Source organism: Somniosus microcephalus, chromosome 5, assembly GCF_052327205.1.
Source record: "Somniosus microcephalus isolate GS21.2 chromosome 5, FLI_Smic_1.0, whole genome shotgun sequence".
In the NCBI taxonomy this organism is placed as follows: Eukaryota; Metazoa; Chordata; class Chondrichthyes; order Squaliformes; family Somniosidae; genus Somniosus; species Somniosus microcephalus.
Window position 1 is genome coordinate 1,121,238 of NC_140991.1, and position 11,308 is coordinate 1,132,545.

Below are 11,308 nucleotides of genomic sequence, written 5' to 3' on the forward strand. Positions count from 1 at the left end.
ACCGACGACAGGGGGCCAGAATCGCCTCTGCACCAAGAGCAAGACACTCAGGAAAGGCGCTATCCAGAAAGGATCAGGAAGCCGCCCCAAAGACTGAATTTATAAATGGACTATGTTCAGTTAATGTTGCATGTTAAAAGTGTTAATTGTTAAATGAATGTTATGGTACTGTTAATCTAAAAGGGGAGGAATTGTAGTGCATGTACCTTTTAAGGGGAGAACTACCTTTTACAGCTCCTGTATACTGTAGTACCGGCAGTGATCACACCTGTATATAAACCCTGAGTAGGGATCTGTACTATTAGTTTTAGAGTAACCCTCATCCAGTAAACACCTGTTGATTGTTCCTCTGCAGTCTCTGTCGATTGATTGAAGGACACACTACATTAAGATATACGGATTTAACATTTCAAGTCGATGACCCTTTGTCAGAACTTGCTCCCTGATTGGTTCCATTACATACTGTTCTAGGAAACCATCCCGGATACACTCTATGGCCATGGAAGCCTTGAGGAGGAGTTCAATGTGATTTGGGAAAGAGCAGGGAGTGGGACTAATTGGATAGTTCTTTCAGCGAGCCAGCACAGTCATGATGGGCTGACTGACGGCCTCCTGTCTTGTAACCATCGTGTGATTCTATGATTTATAGTCACCACCAGTCTCTCTAATTACCCCCTAGGATGCTTGCAGGCTCTAATTAAAATATATTCATTGTGGGGTTGGGGCTAGAATTCATCCGTCAACCAACAAAGTAAAGCAGAGGCTGCGGTGTGTGTTCTCATTGCTGTTTGTGGGAGTTTTCAGTGGCTGCCTGCTTCTCTGCATCAGAAGAGCGACTACACCTTAAAAAGTGGCTGTAAGGGTGGGAGGTGGTGAAAGTTGCTGCTGCAGGGTCCCGGGCTGGGGTGCGTTGGGCTGGGCTGGGCGGTCCCGGGCTGGGCGGGGCGGTCCCGGGCCGGCCTGGGGGTTCCAGGGCCGGGCTGGGCGGTCTTGGGCTGGGGGTCCCGGGCTGAGCTGGGCTGGGTTGGGGGGGTCCTGGGCCGGGCTGGGCTGGGTTGGGGGGGTCCTGGGCCGGGCTGGGCTGGTTTGGGGGGGTCCCGGGCCGGGCTGGGCTGGGTGGTCCCGGGCCGGGCCGGGCCGGGCTGGGTGGTCCCGGGCTGGGCTGGGTTGGTTTGGGGGGTCCCGGGTTGCCCCGCAGGGTCCGGGTGCCCCTAACAAAGATGGCGGCGGGCTCGGACGTGCTGTGTGCGTGATGAGGTCAGAGCGGCCCGCAGAGCGTGAGAGCGAGAGCGGGCCCGGGGACGGAGCGCGGGCTGCGAGAGCGGGCAGAGCCCCGATGCCGCAATAGGCGGGCGGTGAGTCGGGCCGGGTCGAGCTTGAGGCCGCGGCGATGCTGAAGTGTATCCCGCTCTGGCGCTGCAACCGGCACATCGAGTCTGTGGACCGGCGGCACTGCTCCCTGAGCGGCGTCCCCGAGGAGATTTACCGCTACAGCCGCAGCCTGGAGGAGCTGCTCCTCGACTCCAACCAGCTGCGGGAGCTGCCCAAGGTAGGCCGGGCCGGGGGAGAGAGGCCGGGGGACCCGGGGAGGGGGAAGAGAGGCCGGGGGACCCGGGGAGGGGGAAGAGAGGCCGGGGGACAGGCCGGGGGACCCGGGGAGGGGGAAGAGAGGCCGGGGGACAGGCCGGGGGACCCGGGGAGGGGGAAGAGAGGCCGGGGGACAGGCCGGGGGACCCGGGGAGGGGGAAGAGAGGCCGGGGGACAGGCCGGGCCCCGGGGGGAGAGAGAGGCCCCAGGGGGGGGAAGGCCGGGCCCCGGGGGGAGAGAGAGGCCCCGGGGAGAGAGAGGTCCGGGCCCCCGGGGAGAGAGGCCCCAGGGGGGGGGAAGGCCGGGCCCCGGGGGGGAGAGAGAGGCCCCGGGGAGAGAGGCTGGGGCCCGGGGGGGCGAGGTCCCAGGGGGGGAAGGCCCTGGGAAAGAGAGACTTGTATTTCTATAGCACCTTTCACGACCACCGGACGTCCCAAAGCGCTTTTCAGCCAATGAAGTAGTATTTTGAAGTGCAGTCACTGTTGTAATGTGGGAAACGCGACAACCAGTTTGCGCACAGCAAGCTCCCACAGACAGCAATGTGATAATGACCGGATCATCTGTTTCACTCCTGTTAATTGAGGGATAAATATTGGCCTCAGGACACATGGGAGAACTCCCCTGCTCTTGTTTAAAACAGTGGCTGTGGGATCTTTTAATTCCACCTGAGAGAGCAGACGGGGCCTTGGTTTAACGTCTCATCAGAAAGACGGCCCCTCCGACAGTGCCGCACTCCCTCAGTCCTGCCCTTCCGACAGTGCGGCGCTCCCTCAGTCCTGCCCCTCCGACAGTGCCGCACTCCCTCAGTCCTGCCCCTCCGACAGTGCAGCACTTCCTCAGGACTCCCCCTCCGACAGTGCAGCACTTCCTCAGGACTCCCCCTCCGACAGTGCAACGCTCTCTCAGTCCTGCCCCTCCGACAGTGCAGCACTTCCTCAGGACTCCCCCTCCGACAGTGCAGCGCTCTCTCAGTACTGCCCCTCCGACAATGCGGCACTCCCTCAGTCCTGCCCCTCCGACAGTGCAGCGCTCCCTCAGTACTGCCCCTCCGACAGTGCGGCGCTCCCTCAATACTGCCCCTCCGACAGTGCGGCGCTCCCTCAGTACTGCCCCTCCGACAGTGCAGCAATACATCAGTAGTGCACTGGAGTGTCAGCCTGGATTTTGGTGTTTAAGCCTCTTGAGTGGAACTTGAATCCCACAAGGGAGATCCCGACCTGAGGAATGTTATCGTATAATTACATCGAATTTACTGCATAGAACTAGGCCTCACTCCGCGTAGGCAGGGGCGGGGCCTCACTGCGCAGGCGGGGCGGGGCCTCACTCTGCGTAGCCGGGGGCGGAGTCTCACTCCGCGCAGGCGAGGGCGGGGCCACACTCTGCGTAGGCGGGGCCTCACTCCGCGTCGGTGGGGCCTCACTCTGCGTAGGCGGGGCGGGGCCCTCCTCGCAGGCAGGGGCGGGGCCTCACTCCGCGTAGGCCGGGGCGGGGCCACACTCCGCGGGGGCGGGGCCTCACTCCGCGTGGGTGGGGCCTCACTCTGCGTAGGCGGGGCGGGGCCTCACTCCTCGCAGGCAGGGGCGGGGCCTCACTCCGCGTAGGCAGGGGCGGGGCCTTACAGCGGGGGCGGGGCCTCACTCCGCGTAGGCAGGGGCGAGGCCTCACTCCGCGTAGGCGGGGGCGGGGCCTCACTCCGTGTAGGCGGGGGCGGGGCCTCACTCCGCGTAGGCCGGGGCGGGGCGGGGCCTCAGTCCGCACTGCTGCTGTGTAGGGAAACACAGTCACCAGTTTGCATACAGCAGTGAGATGCGTTTCCATATAATCTGTTTCTGGTGGTGTAGGTCAAGGGCGGATGTTGAACAGGACACCGGCAGAACTCCCTGCTCTTCGATTTGTTTACGGTCTCGGATCTGTAGTTATTTTAATCCCATTAACAAAGATCTGTGCCGCGCCTGGTTTCCCAGTGTAGGCCTTTTATTGTGGTGTTTGTCTGGACTCCTGTCCTGGCAGGGTCTGAGACAGACAGTTGGAAATGTGCGGTGTGGGATTGTCCGATGATGGGTGGACTCCACAGACTACCTGCGCTGTGGGCCAGTACCGACGTTAACTGACTAGCTTGTTCAGAAAGCCGACACTGACAGCCAGTACTGAATGGCCTCTTCCTGTCTTTTCAAACCCGGAGTCTATCTCGCTTAGCCCAGTCGCTCTTTATCCAGCGGGTTTTTTGAGAGTCATCCCTGTCTAAGTTCTCACTGTCTTGTACCCAACTGAGTGGAATTAGGGGCTTTATACTTTGATTCACAGCTTGTGATGGGAGTTCGAGCAGTCTGACCTGGGGTGGTGTCGTGCTGCACTGTGTGAAGTATCTGCACTGCACCCAGCCCCGATCCTATTACCTTCTCATTATAATGTTAAGTAAACTGCCCTGAACACATGCCCTTCTCTCTCTCTCTCTCATGCACCGACTGGTTGGTCGATGGAGTGAGTTGCGGGTGTTTAATGTTTAGATATGATTGTTTAAATATTAGGTTTTTGCTTTCAATGGTTAGTGGAGCGTTTGATCATGTGAGTTGGTTAGCTCACACAGCACTCCTGCCTTGTACCTCCCTGTCTAGGTGACCTGATTGTTGGCAGCTGTTCTATCTCATATCTTGATCCCAGAGATGTGGTTTTAATCTTTTTTGGTATCTGGAGACATCACCCATGCTCGCAGATTGTGAGAGCAGCTCGAGATAACCGGCAGTGTAATGGTGAAGGAGGGGGGAGCAGGAGAAACTTCAGCCAGAAGTGCCGACTGGATGATCCATCTTGGCCTCCTGAGGTCTCCACCATCACAGAAGCCAACCTTCTGCCAATTCGATTCACTCCGTGAGATATCAAGAAACGGCTGAGCGCACTGGATACAGCAAAGGCTATGGGCCCCAACAACATCTCGGCTATCGTGCTGAGGACTTGTGCTCCAGAACTAGCTACGCCTCTAGCTAAGTTGTTCCAGTACAGCTGTAACATTGGCATCTATCCGACAATGGCAGCTCAATATTCCGGGGTATAGAATCTTCAGGCGAGACAGAGGGGGGTGTAAAAGAGGAGGGGTTGTCGCAATATTAATCAAGGAGTCAATTACTGCTGTAAGGAGGGATGATATCTTAGCAGGTTCCTCTAATGAGGCCATATGGGTAGAACTTAAAAACAAAAAGGGGGCAAGCACTTTGCTGGGAGTGTACTATAGGCCCCCAAACAGTCAGGGGAAGATAGAGGAACAGATATGTAGGCTAATCTCAGAAGTGTAGAAATAATAGGGTAATAATAGTAGGGGATTTCAACTTCCCCAATATTTACCGGGGATAGTCAGAGTGTGAAAGGCTTAGAGGGTGCGGAATTCTTAAAGTGCATCCAGGAGAGCTTTTTGAACCAGCATGTAGAAAGTCCTATAAGAGAGAGGGTGGTACTAGACCTAATTCTAGGGAATGTAACCGGGCAAGTGGTAGAGTGTCAGTAGGAGAGCATTTTGGTGACATTGACCATAATTTGGTGAGATTTAAGGTAGTCATGGAAAAGGACAAAGATGGACTGGAAATAAAGGTTCTAAATTGGGGGAAGGCCGATTTTAATATGATACGGCAGGATCTGGCCAAAGTGGATTGGGATCAGCTACTTGTAGGAAAATCCACATCAGAGCAGTGGGAGTCTTTCAGAAATGAAATAGAGAGAGTACAGCGCCAACATGTTCCCATAAAGGTCAAGCATGGGACCAACAAGCCCAGGGAACCCTGGATGTCAAGGGATATACAAGAATGGATTATTTAAAAAAGGGAGGCTCTTGGCAGATACAAAGGACCAAAAACAGTGGAAGCCCTAGAGGAGTATAGAAAGTGCAGGGGGGTACTTAAAGAAATTAGGAGAGCGAAGAGGGGGCATGAAAAAACACTGGCGGGCAAAATAAAGGAAAATCCCATGGTGTTTTCTAAGTATACTAAGGGCAAGAGGATAACCAGGGAAAGAGTAGGGACCAAAGTGTCGATCTGTGTGTAGAGCCGGAAGATGTGGGTGAGGTTTTAAATGAATATTTTGCATCTGTGTTCACTATGGAGAAGGACGATGTAGGCACAGAAATCAGGCAGGGGGATTGTGATATACTTGAACAAATTAGTATTGAGGGGGAGGAGGCACTAGCGGTTTGGGCGGGCTTAAAAGTGGATAAATCCCCAGGCCCAGGCAAGATCTATCCCAGGCTGCTGTGTGAGGCAAGGGAGGAGATTGCAGGGGTTCTGACACAAATTTTCAGAACCTCTCTGGCCACAGGGGAGGTGCCAGAGGACTGGAGGACAGCTAACGTAGTACCATTAGTCAAGAAGGGTAGTAGGGATAAACCAGGGAATTACAGGCCAGTGTGCCTAACATCAGTGGTAGGGAAATTATTGGAAAAAATTCTGAGGGACAGAATTAGTCTCCACTTGGAGCAGTTTAGGATTCAACAAAGGGATTAATTAAGAAGGGGAAAATAGAGTATGAGAGTAAGCTTGCAGGAAACATAAAACCTGACTCTGAAAGCTTTTATAGATATGTGAAGAGAAAAAGATTGGTGAAGTCAAGTGTAGGTCACTTGCAGTCAGAATCAGGGGAATTTATAATGGGGAACAAAGAAATGGCAGACCAATTAAATACATACTTTGGTTCTGTCTTCACAAAGGAGGACACAAATAACCTCCCAGAGATGTCGGGGAACATAGGGTCTGATGAAAGGGAGGAACTGAAAGAAATCAGTATTTGTCGGGAAAAGGTTTTAGGGAAATTGACGGGATTGAAGGCCGATAAATCCCCAGGGCCTGATAATCTACATCCTAGGGTACTTAAGGAAGTGGCCCTAGAAATAGTAGATGCATTGCTGATCATCTTCCAACATTCGATAGAATCTGGAACAGTACCCATGGATTTGGAGGGTAGCTAATGTTACCCCACTATTCAAACAAGGTGGTAGAGAGAAAACGGGGAATTACAGACCGGTAAGCCTGACATCGGTAGTGGGGAAAATGCTAGAGTCCATTATAAAAGATGTAATAGCAGAGCACTTGGAAAACAGTGACAGGATCGGATAAAGTCAACATGGATTTACAAAAGGTAAATCGTGCTTGACTAATCTACTGGAATTTTTTGAGGATGTAACTGGTAAAATAGATAAGGGAGAACCAGTGGATGTGGTGTATTTGGACTTTCAAAAGGCTTTTGGTAAGGTCCCGCACAAGAGATTAGCGTGTAAAGTTAAGGCACATGGGATTGGGGGCAAGGTATTGACTTGGATAGAGAACTGGTTAGCAGACAGAAAGCAAAGAGTTGGAATAAATGGGTCTTTTTCCGAGTGGCAGGCAGTGACTAGTGGGGTACCGCAGGGATTGGTGCTAGGACCCCAGCTATTCACAATATATATTAATGATCTAGACGAGGGAACTAGATGTAATATCTCCAAGTTTGCAGATGACACAAAGCTGGGTGGGCGTGTGTGCTGTGAGGAGGATGCCGAGAAACCCCTGTATGATTTGGACAGGTTGGGTGATTGGGCAGAAGCATGGCAGATGCAATATAACGTGGATAAATGCGAGGTTATCCACTTTGGTGTCAAAAACAGGAAGGCAGATGACTATCTGAATGGCAATAGATTGGGAGAAGGGGAAGTGAAACGAGACCTGGGTGTCCTTGTGCACCAGTCGCTGAAGGTAAGCATTCAGGTGCAGCAGGCGGTTATGAAGGCAAATGGTATGTTGGCCTTCGTAGCGAGAGGGTTTGAGTACAGGAACAAGGATGTCTTGCTGCAGTTGTACAGGGCCTTGGTGAGACCACATCTTGAGTATTGTGTGCAGTTTTGGTCACCTTATCTGAGGAAGGATATTCTTGCCATGGAGGGAGTGCAGCGAAGATTCACCAGACTGATACCTGGGATGGCAGGCATGACGTATGAGGAGAGATTGGGTCGATTGGGCTTATACTCGGAGTTTAGAAAAATGAAAGGGGATCTCATTGAAACTTATAAAATTCTGACAGGGCTGGACAGACTAGATGCAGGAATGATGTACCCAATGGTCGGGGCGTCCAGAACCAGTGGTCACAGTCTAAGGATAAGGGGTAAGCCATTTAGGACAGAGATGAGGAATTTCTTCACCCAGAGAGTGGTGAACCTGTGGAATTCTCTACCACAGAAGGCAGTAGAGGCCAATTCATTAAATATATTCAAGAAGGAGTTGGATATATTTATTAAGGCTAAAGGGATCAAGGGATATGGGGAGAAGGCAGGGACAGGGTACTGAATTTGGATGATCAGCCATGATCGCATTGAATGGCGGAGCAGGCTCGAGGGGCCGAATGGCCTACTCCTGCTCCTATCTTCTATGTTTCAAGAATAGGCAGCATAGCTTTGTCAGGGGGAGATCATGTCTAACCAATTTGATTAAATTTTTCGAGGGGGTGACTAGGTGTGTAGATGAGGGTAGTGCAGTTGATGTAGTCTACATGGACTTCAGTAAGGCTTTTGACAAAGTCCCGCATGGGAGACTGGTCAAGAAGGTAAGAACCCATGGGATCCAGGGCAATTTGGCACATTGGATCCAAAATTGGCTTAGTAGCAGGAGGCAGAGGGTGATGGTGGAAGGTTGTTTTTGTGACTGGAAGCCTGTGTCCAGTGGTGTACCGCAGGGATCGGTGCTGGGTCCTTTGCTGTTTGTAGTGTACGTTAATGATTTAGATATGAATGTAGGAGGTATGATCAGTAAGTTGGCAGATGACACGAAAATTGGTGGAGTGGTAAATAGCGAGGAGGGAAGCCTCAGGCTACAGGACGATATAGACGGGTTGGTCAGATGGGCAGAACAATGGCAAATGGAATTTAAACCCTGAAAAGTGTGAGGTGATGCACTTTGGGAGGACTAACAAGGCAAGGGAATACACGATGAATGGTAGGATCCTAGGGAGGACAGAGGATCAGAGGGACCTTGGTGTGCATGTACATAGATCCCTGAAGGCAGCTGGACAGGTAGATAAGGTGGTTAAAAAGGCATATGGATACTTGTCTTCATTAGCCGAGGCATAGAATATAAGAGCAGGGAGGTTATGATGGAGCTGTACAAAACGCTAGTTAGGCCGCAACTGGAATACTGTGTGCAGTTCTGGTCGCCACACTATAGGAAGGGTGTGATTGCATGGGAGAGGGTGCAGAGGAGATTCACTGCACTGTTCAAAAAGGGTGGTAGAGAGAAAACGGGGAATTACAGATCGGTAAGCCTGACATCGGAAGTGGGGAAAATGCTGGAGTCCATTATAAAGGATGCAATAGCAGAGCACTTGGAAAAAAGTGACTGGATCGGACAAAGTCAACATGGCTTTACAAAAGGTAAATCGTGCTTGACTAATCTACTGGAATTTTTTGAGGATTTAACTGGTAAAATAGATAAGGGAGAACCAGTGGATGTGGTGTATTTGGATTTTCAAAAGGCTTTCGATAAGGCCCCGCATAAGAGATTAGCGTGTAAAATTAAGGCACATGGGATTGGGGGCAAGGTATTTACTTGGATAGAGAACTGGTTGGCAGACAGAAAGCAAATAGTTGGAATAAACGGCTCTTTTTCCAAGTGGCAGGCAGTGACTAGTGGGGTAACGCAGGGATCGATCCTTGGACCCCAGCTATTCACAATATATACTAATGATCTGGACGAGGGAACTAGTTGTAATATTTCCAAGTTTGCAGACGACACAAAGCTGGGTGGGCGTGTGTGCTGTGAGGAGGATGCCGAGAAACTCCAGTATGATTTGGACAGGTTGGGTGATTGGGCAGAAGCATGGCAGATGCAATATAACATGGATAAATGTGAGGTTATCCACTTTGGTGTCAAAAACAGGAAGGCAGATGATTATCTGAATGGCAATAGATTGGGAGAAGGGGAAGTGCAACGAGACCTGGGCGTCCTTGTGCACCAGTCGCTGAAGGTAAGCATGCAGGTGCAGCCGGCGGTTAAGAAGGCCAATGGTATGTTGGCCTTCGTAGCGAGAGGGTTTGAGTACAGGAACAAGGATGTCTTGCTGCAGTTGTACAGGGCCTTGGTGAGACCACACCTTGAGTATTGTGTGCAGTTTTGGTCGCCTTATCTGAGGAAGGATGTTCTTGCCATGGAGGGAGTTCAGCGAAGATTCACCAGGCTGATACCTGGGATAGCAGGAATGACGTATGAGGAGAGATTGGGTCGATTGGGCTTGTATTCGCTGGAGTTTAGAAGAATGAGGGGATCTCATCGAAAATTATAAAATTCTAACAGGAGTAGACAGACTAGATGCTGGAATGATGTTCCCGATGGTCGGGGAGTCCAGAACCAGGGGTCACTGTCTAAGGATAAGGGGTAAGCCATTTGGGACAGAGATGAGGAATTTCTTCACCCAGAGAGTGGTGAACCTGTGGAATTCTCTGCCACAGAAGGCAGTAGAGGCCAATTCACCTATCTTCTAACTATCTATCTTATATCTATCTATATATATAAATCGGTCTGTCTGTCTGTCATCGCCTGTGCGTCTGTCGGGCTATGCGCTCGAAAGTTACAGGGCGTACCTACGCGCGCGTTACCTCCAAAGAAAGCTTACGCTTCCGAGACGGTTTTAAGCGTATTTACTTTTCGGCCGGGCTAAAATCGCGCCCCGCGGTTTCCCAAAAACCTTCAACATTCCGCTCATTAGCATCTCATTATCCGCTCATTAGCGACAGAGTGACCTCGAGCTCGACCAATCGTACGCCGGGTTGCTGGCGTGTGCCGCCGGGCCAATCGGTGCGTGTGTGGCCGGGCCTTATCCTTCTGAACCGAGGTGAGTCGCCGCCATCTTGATTCCAAACTTTTCCTTTTTCCCGCTTTCTGCGTCTTAAAAAAAAACGTTGCTTTTAAAACACATATTGTTTTAAAAAAAAAATGATTTAGAAAGTAATTAACTTATCTAATCTCATTAATTTTCCTACCTTTCCCCCGTTTTTCCAGGTAGGCCTAGAAGCCTCGGCGTCTCCTCTGCACCCACGCCCGAGCTAGGCACCTCCCGGCCCCACTCGAAGGCTGGAGGGCCGAGCCTCAGCCCAGCGCCGCTAGGGTGCGCGCGCAGCAGGAGCTGAGACGCGGCGTCTCTCTCTGGCTCGGCCGGGGGGCGGGGCTTGCTGAGCATCCAGCGTTACCCTGGCAACCGGGCCCGCTGGACGTCTCGCACAGCCGCAATCGGCGGTCTTCACCTGGGGGGGGGGGGGGCGCGACCCTCGGGGGCGGGGGGGGGGGGTAGCAGGAGCAGCTGAGACGCGGCGTCTCTCTCTCTGGTTCGGCCGGGGGGCGGGGCTTGGTCAGCGTCACGGTTACCCTGGCAACCGGGCCCGCCGGCCGAGCCAGAGAGGGACGCCGCGTCTCAGCTCCTGCTGCGCGCACAATCGGCGGTCTTCACCTCGGGGGGGGGTGGGGGCCCGCCCGCGACCCTCGGGGCCCTCCCTTCCCGCCCTCCCTTCCCCCCCCCCCCGCCCTCCCTTCCCCCCCCCCCCCCGCCCTCCCCTTCCCCCCCCCCGCCCTCCCTTCCCCCCCCCCCCCCCGCCCTCCCTTCCCCCCCCCCGCCCTCCCTTCCCCCCCCCCCGCCCTCCCTTCCCCCCCCCCCCGCCCTCCCTTCCCCCCCCCCCCGCCCTCCCTTCCCCCCCCCGCCCTCCCTTCCCCCCCCCCGCCCTCCC

The 11,308-nt window shown here is 53.2% G+C and overlaps 1 protein-coding gene across 1 annotated transcript in view; it reads left to right on the plus strand.

Moving 5' to 3' along the window:
* Positions 1 to 1,180: 1,180 nt before the first annotated feature.
* Positions 1,181 to 11,308, plus strand: part of LOC147116796 (protein scribble homolog) — a 145,134-nt gene continuing 135,006 nt past the window's right edge. The window contains 1 exon segment of the mRNA XM_085987226.1: positions 1,181 to 1,549. Coding sequence (XP_085843352.1) covers positions 1,391 to 1,549 — 159 coding nt within the window. The 5' untranslated portion in view covers positions 1,181 to 1,390.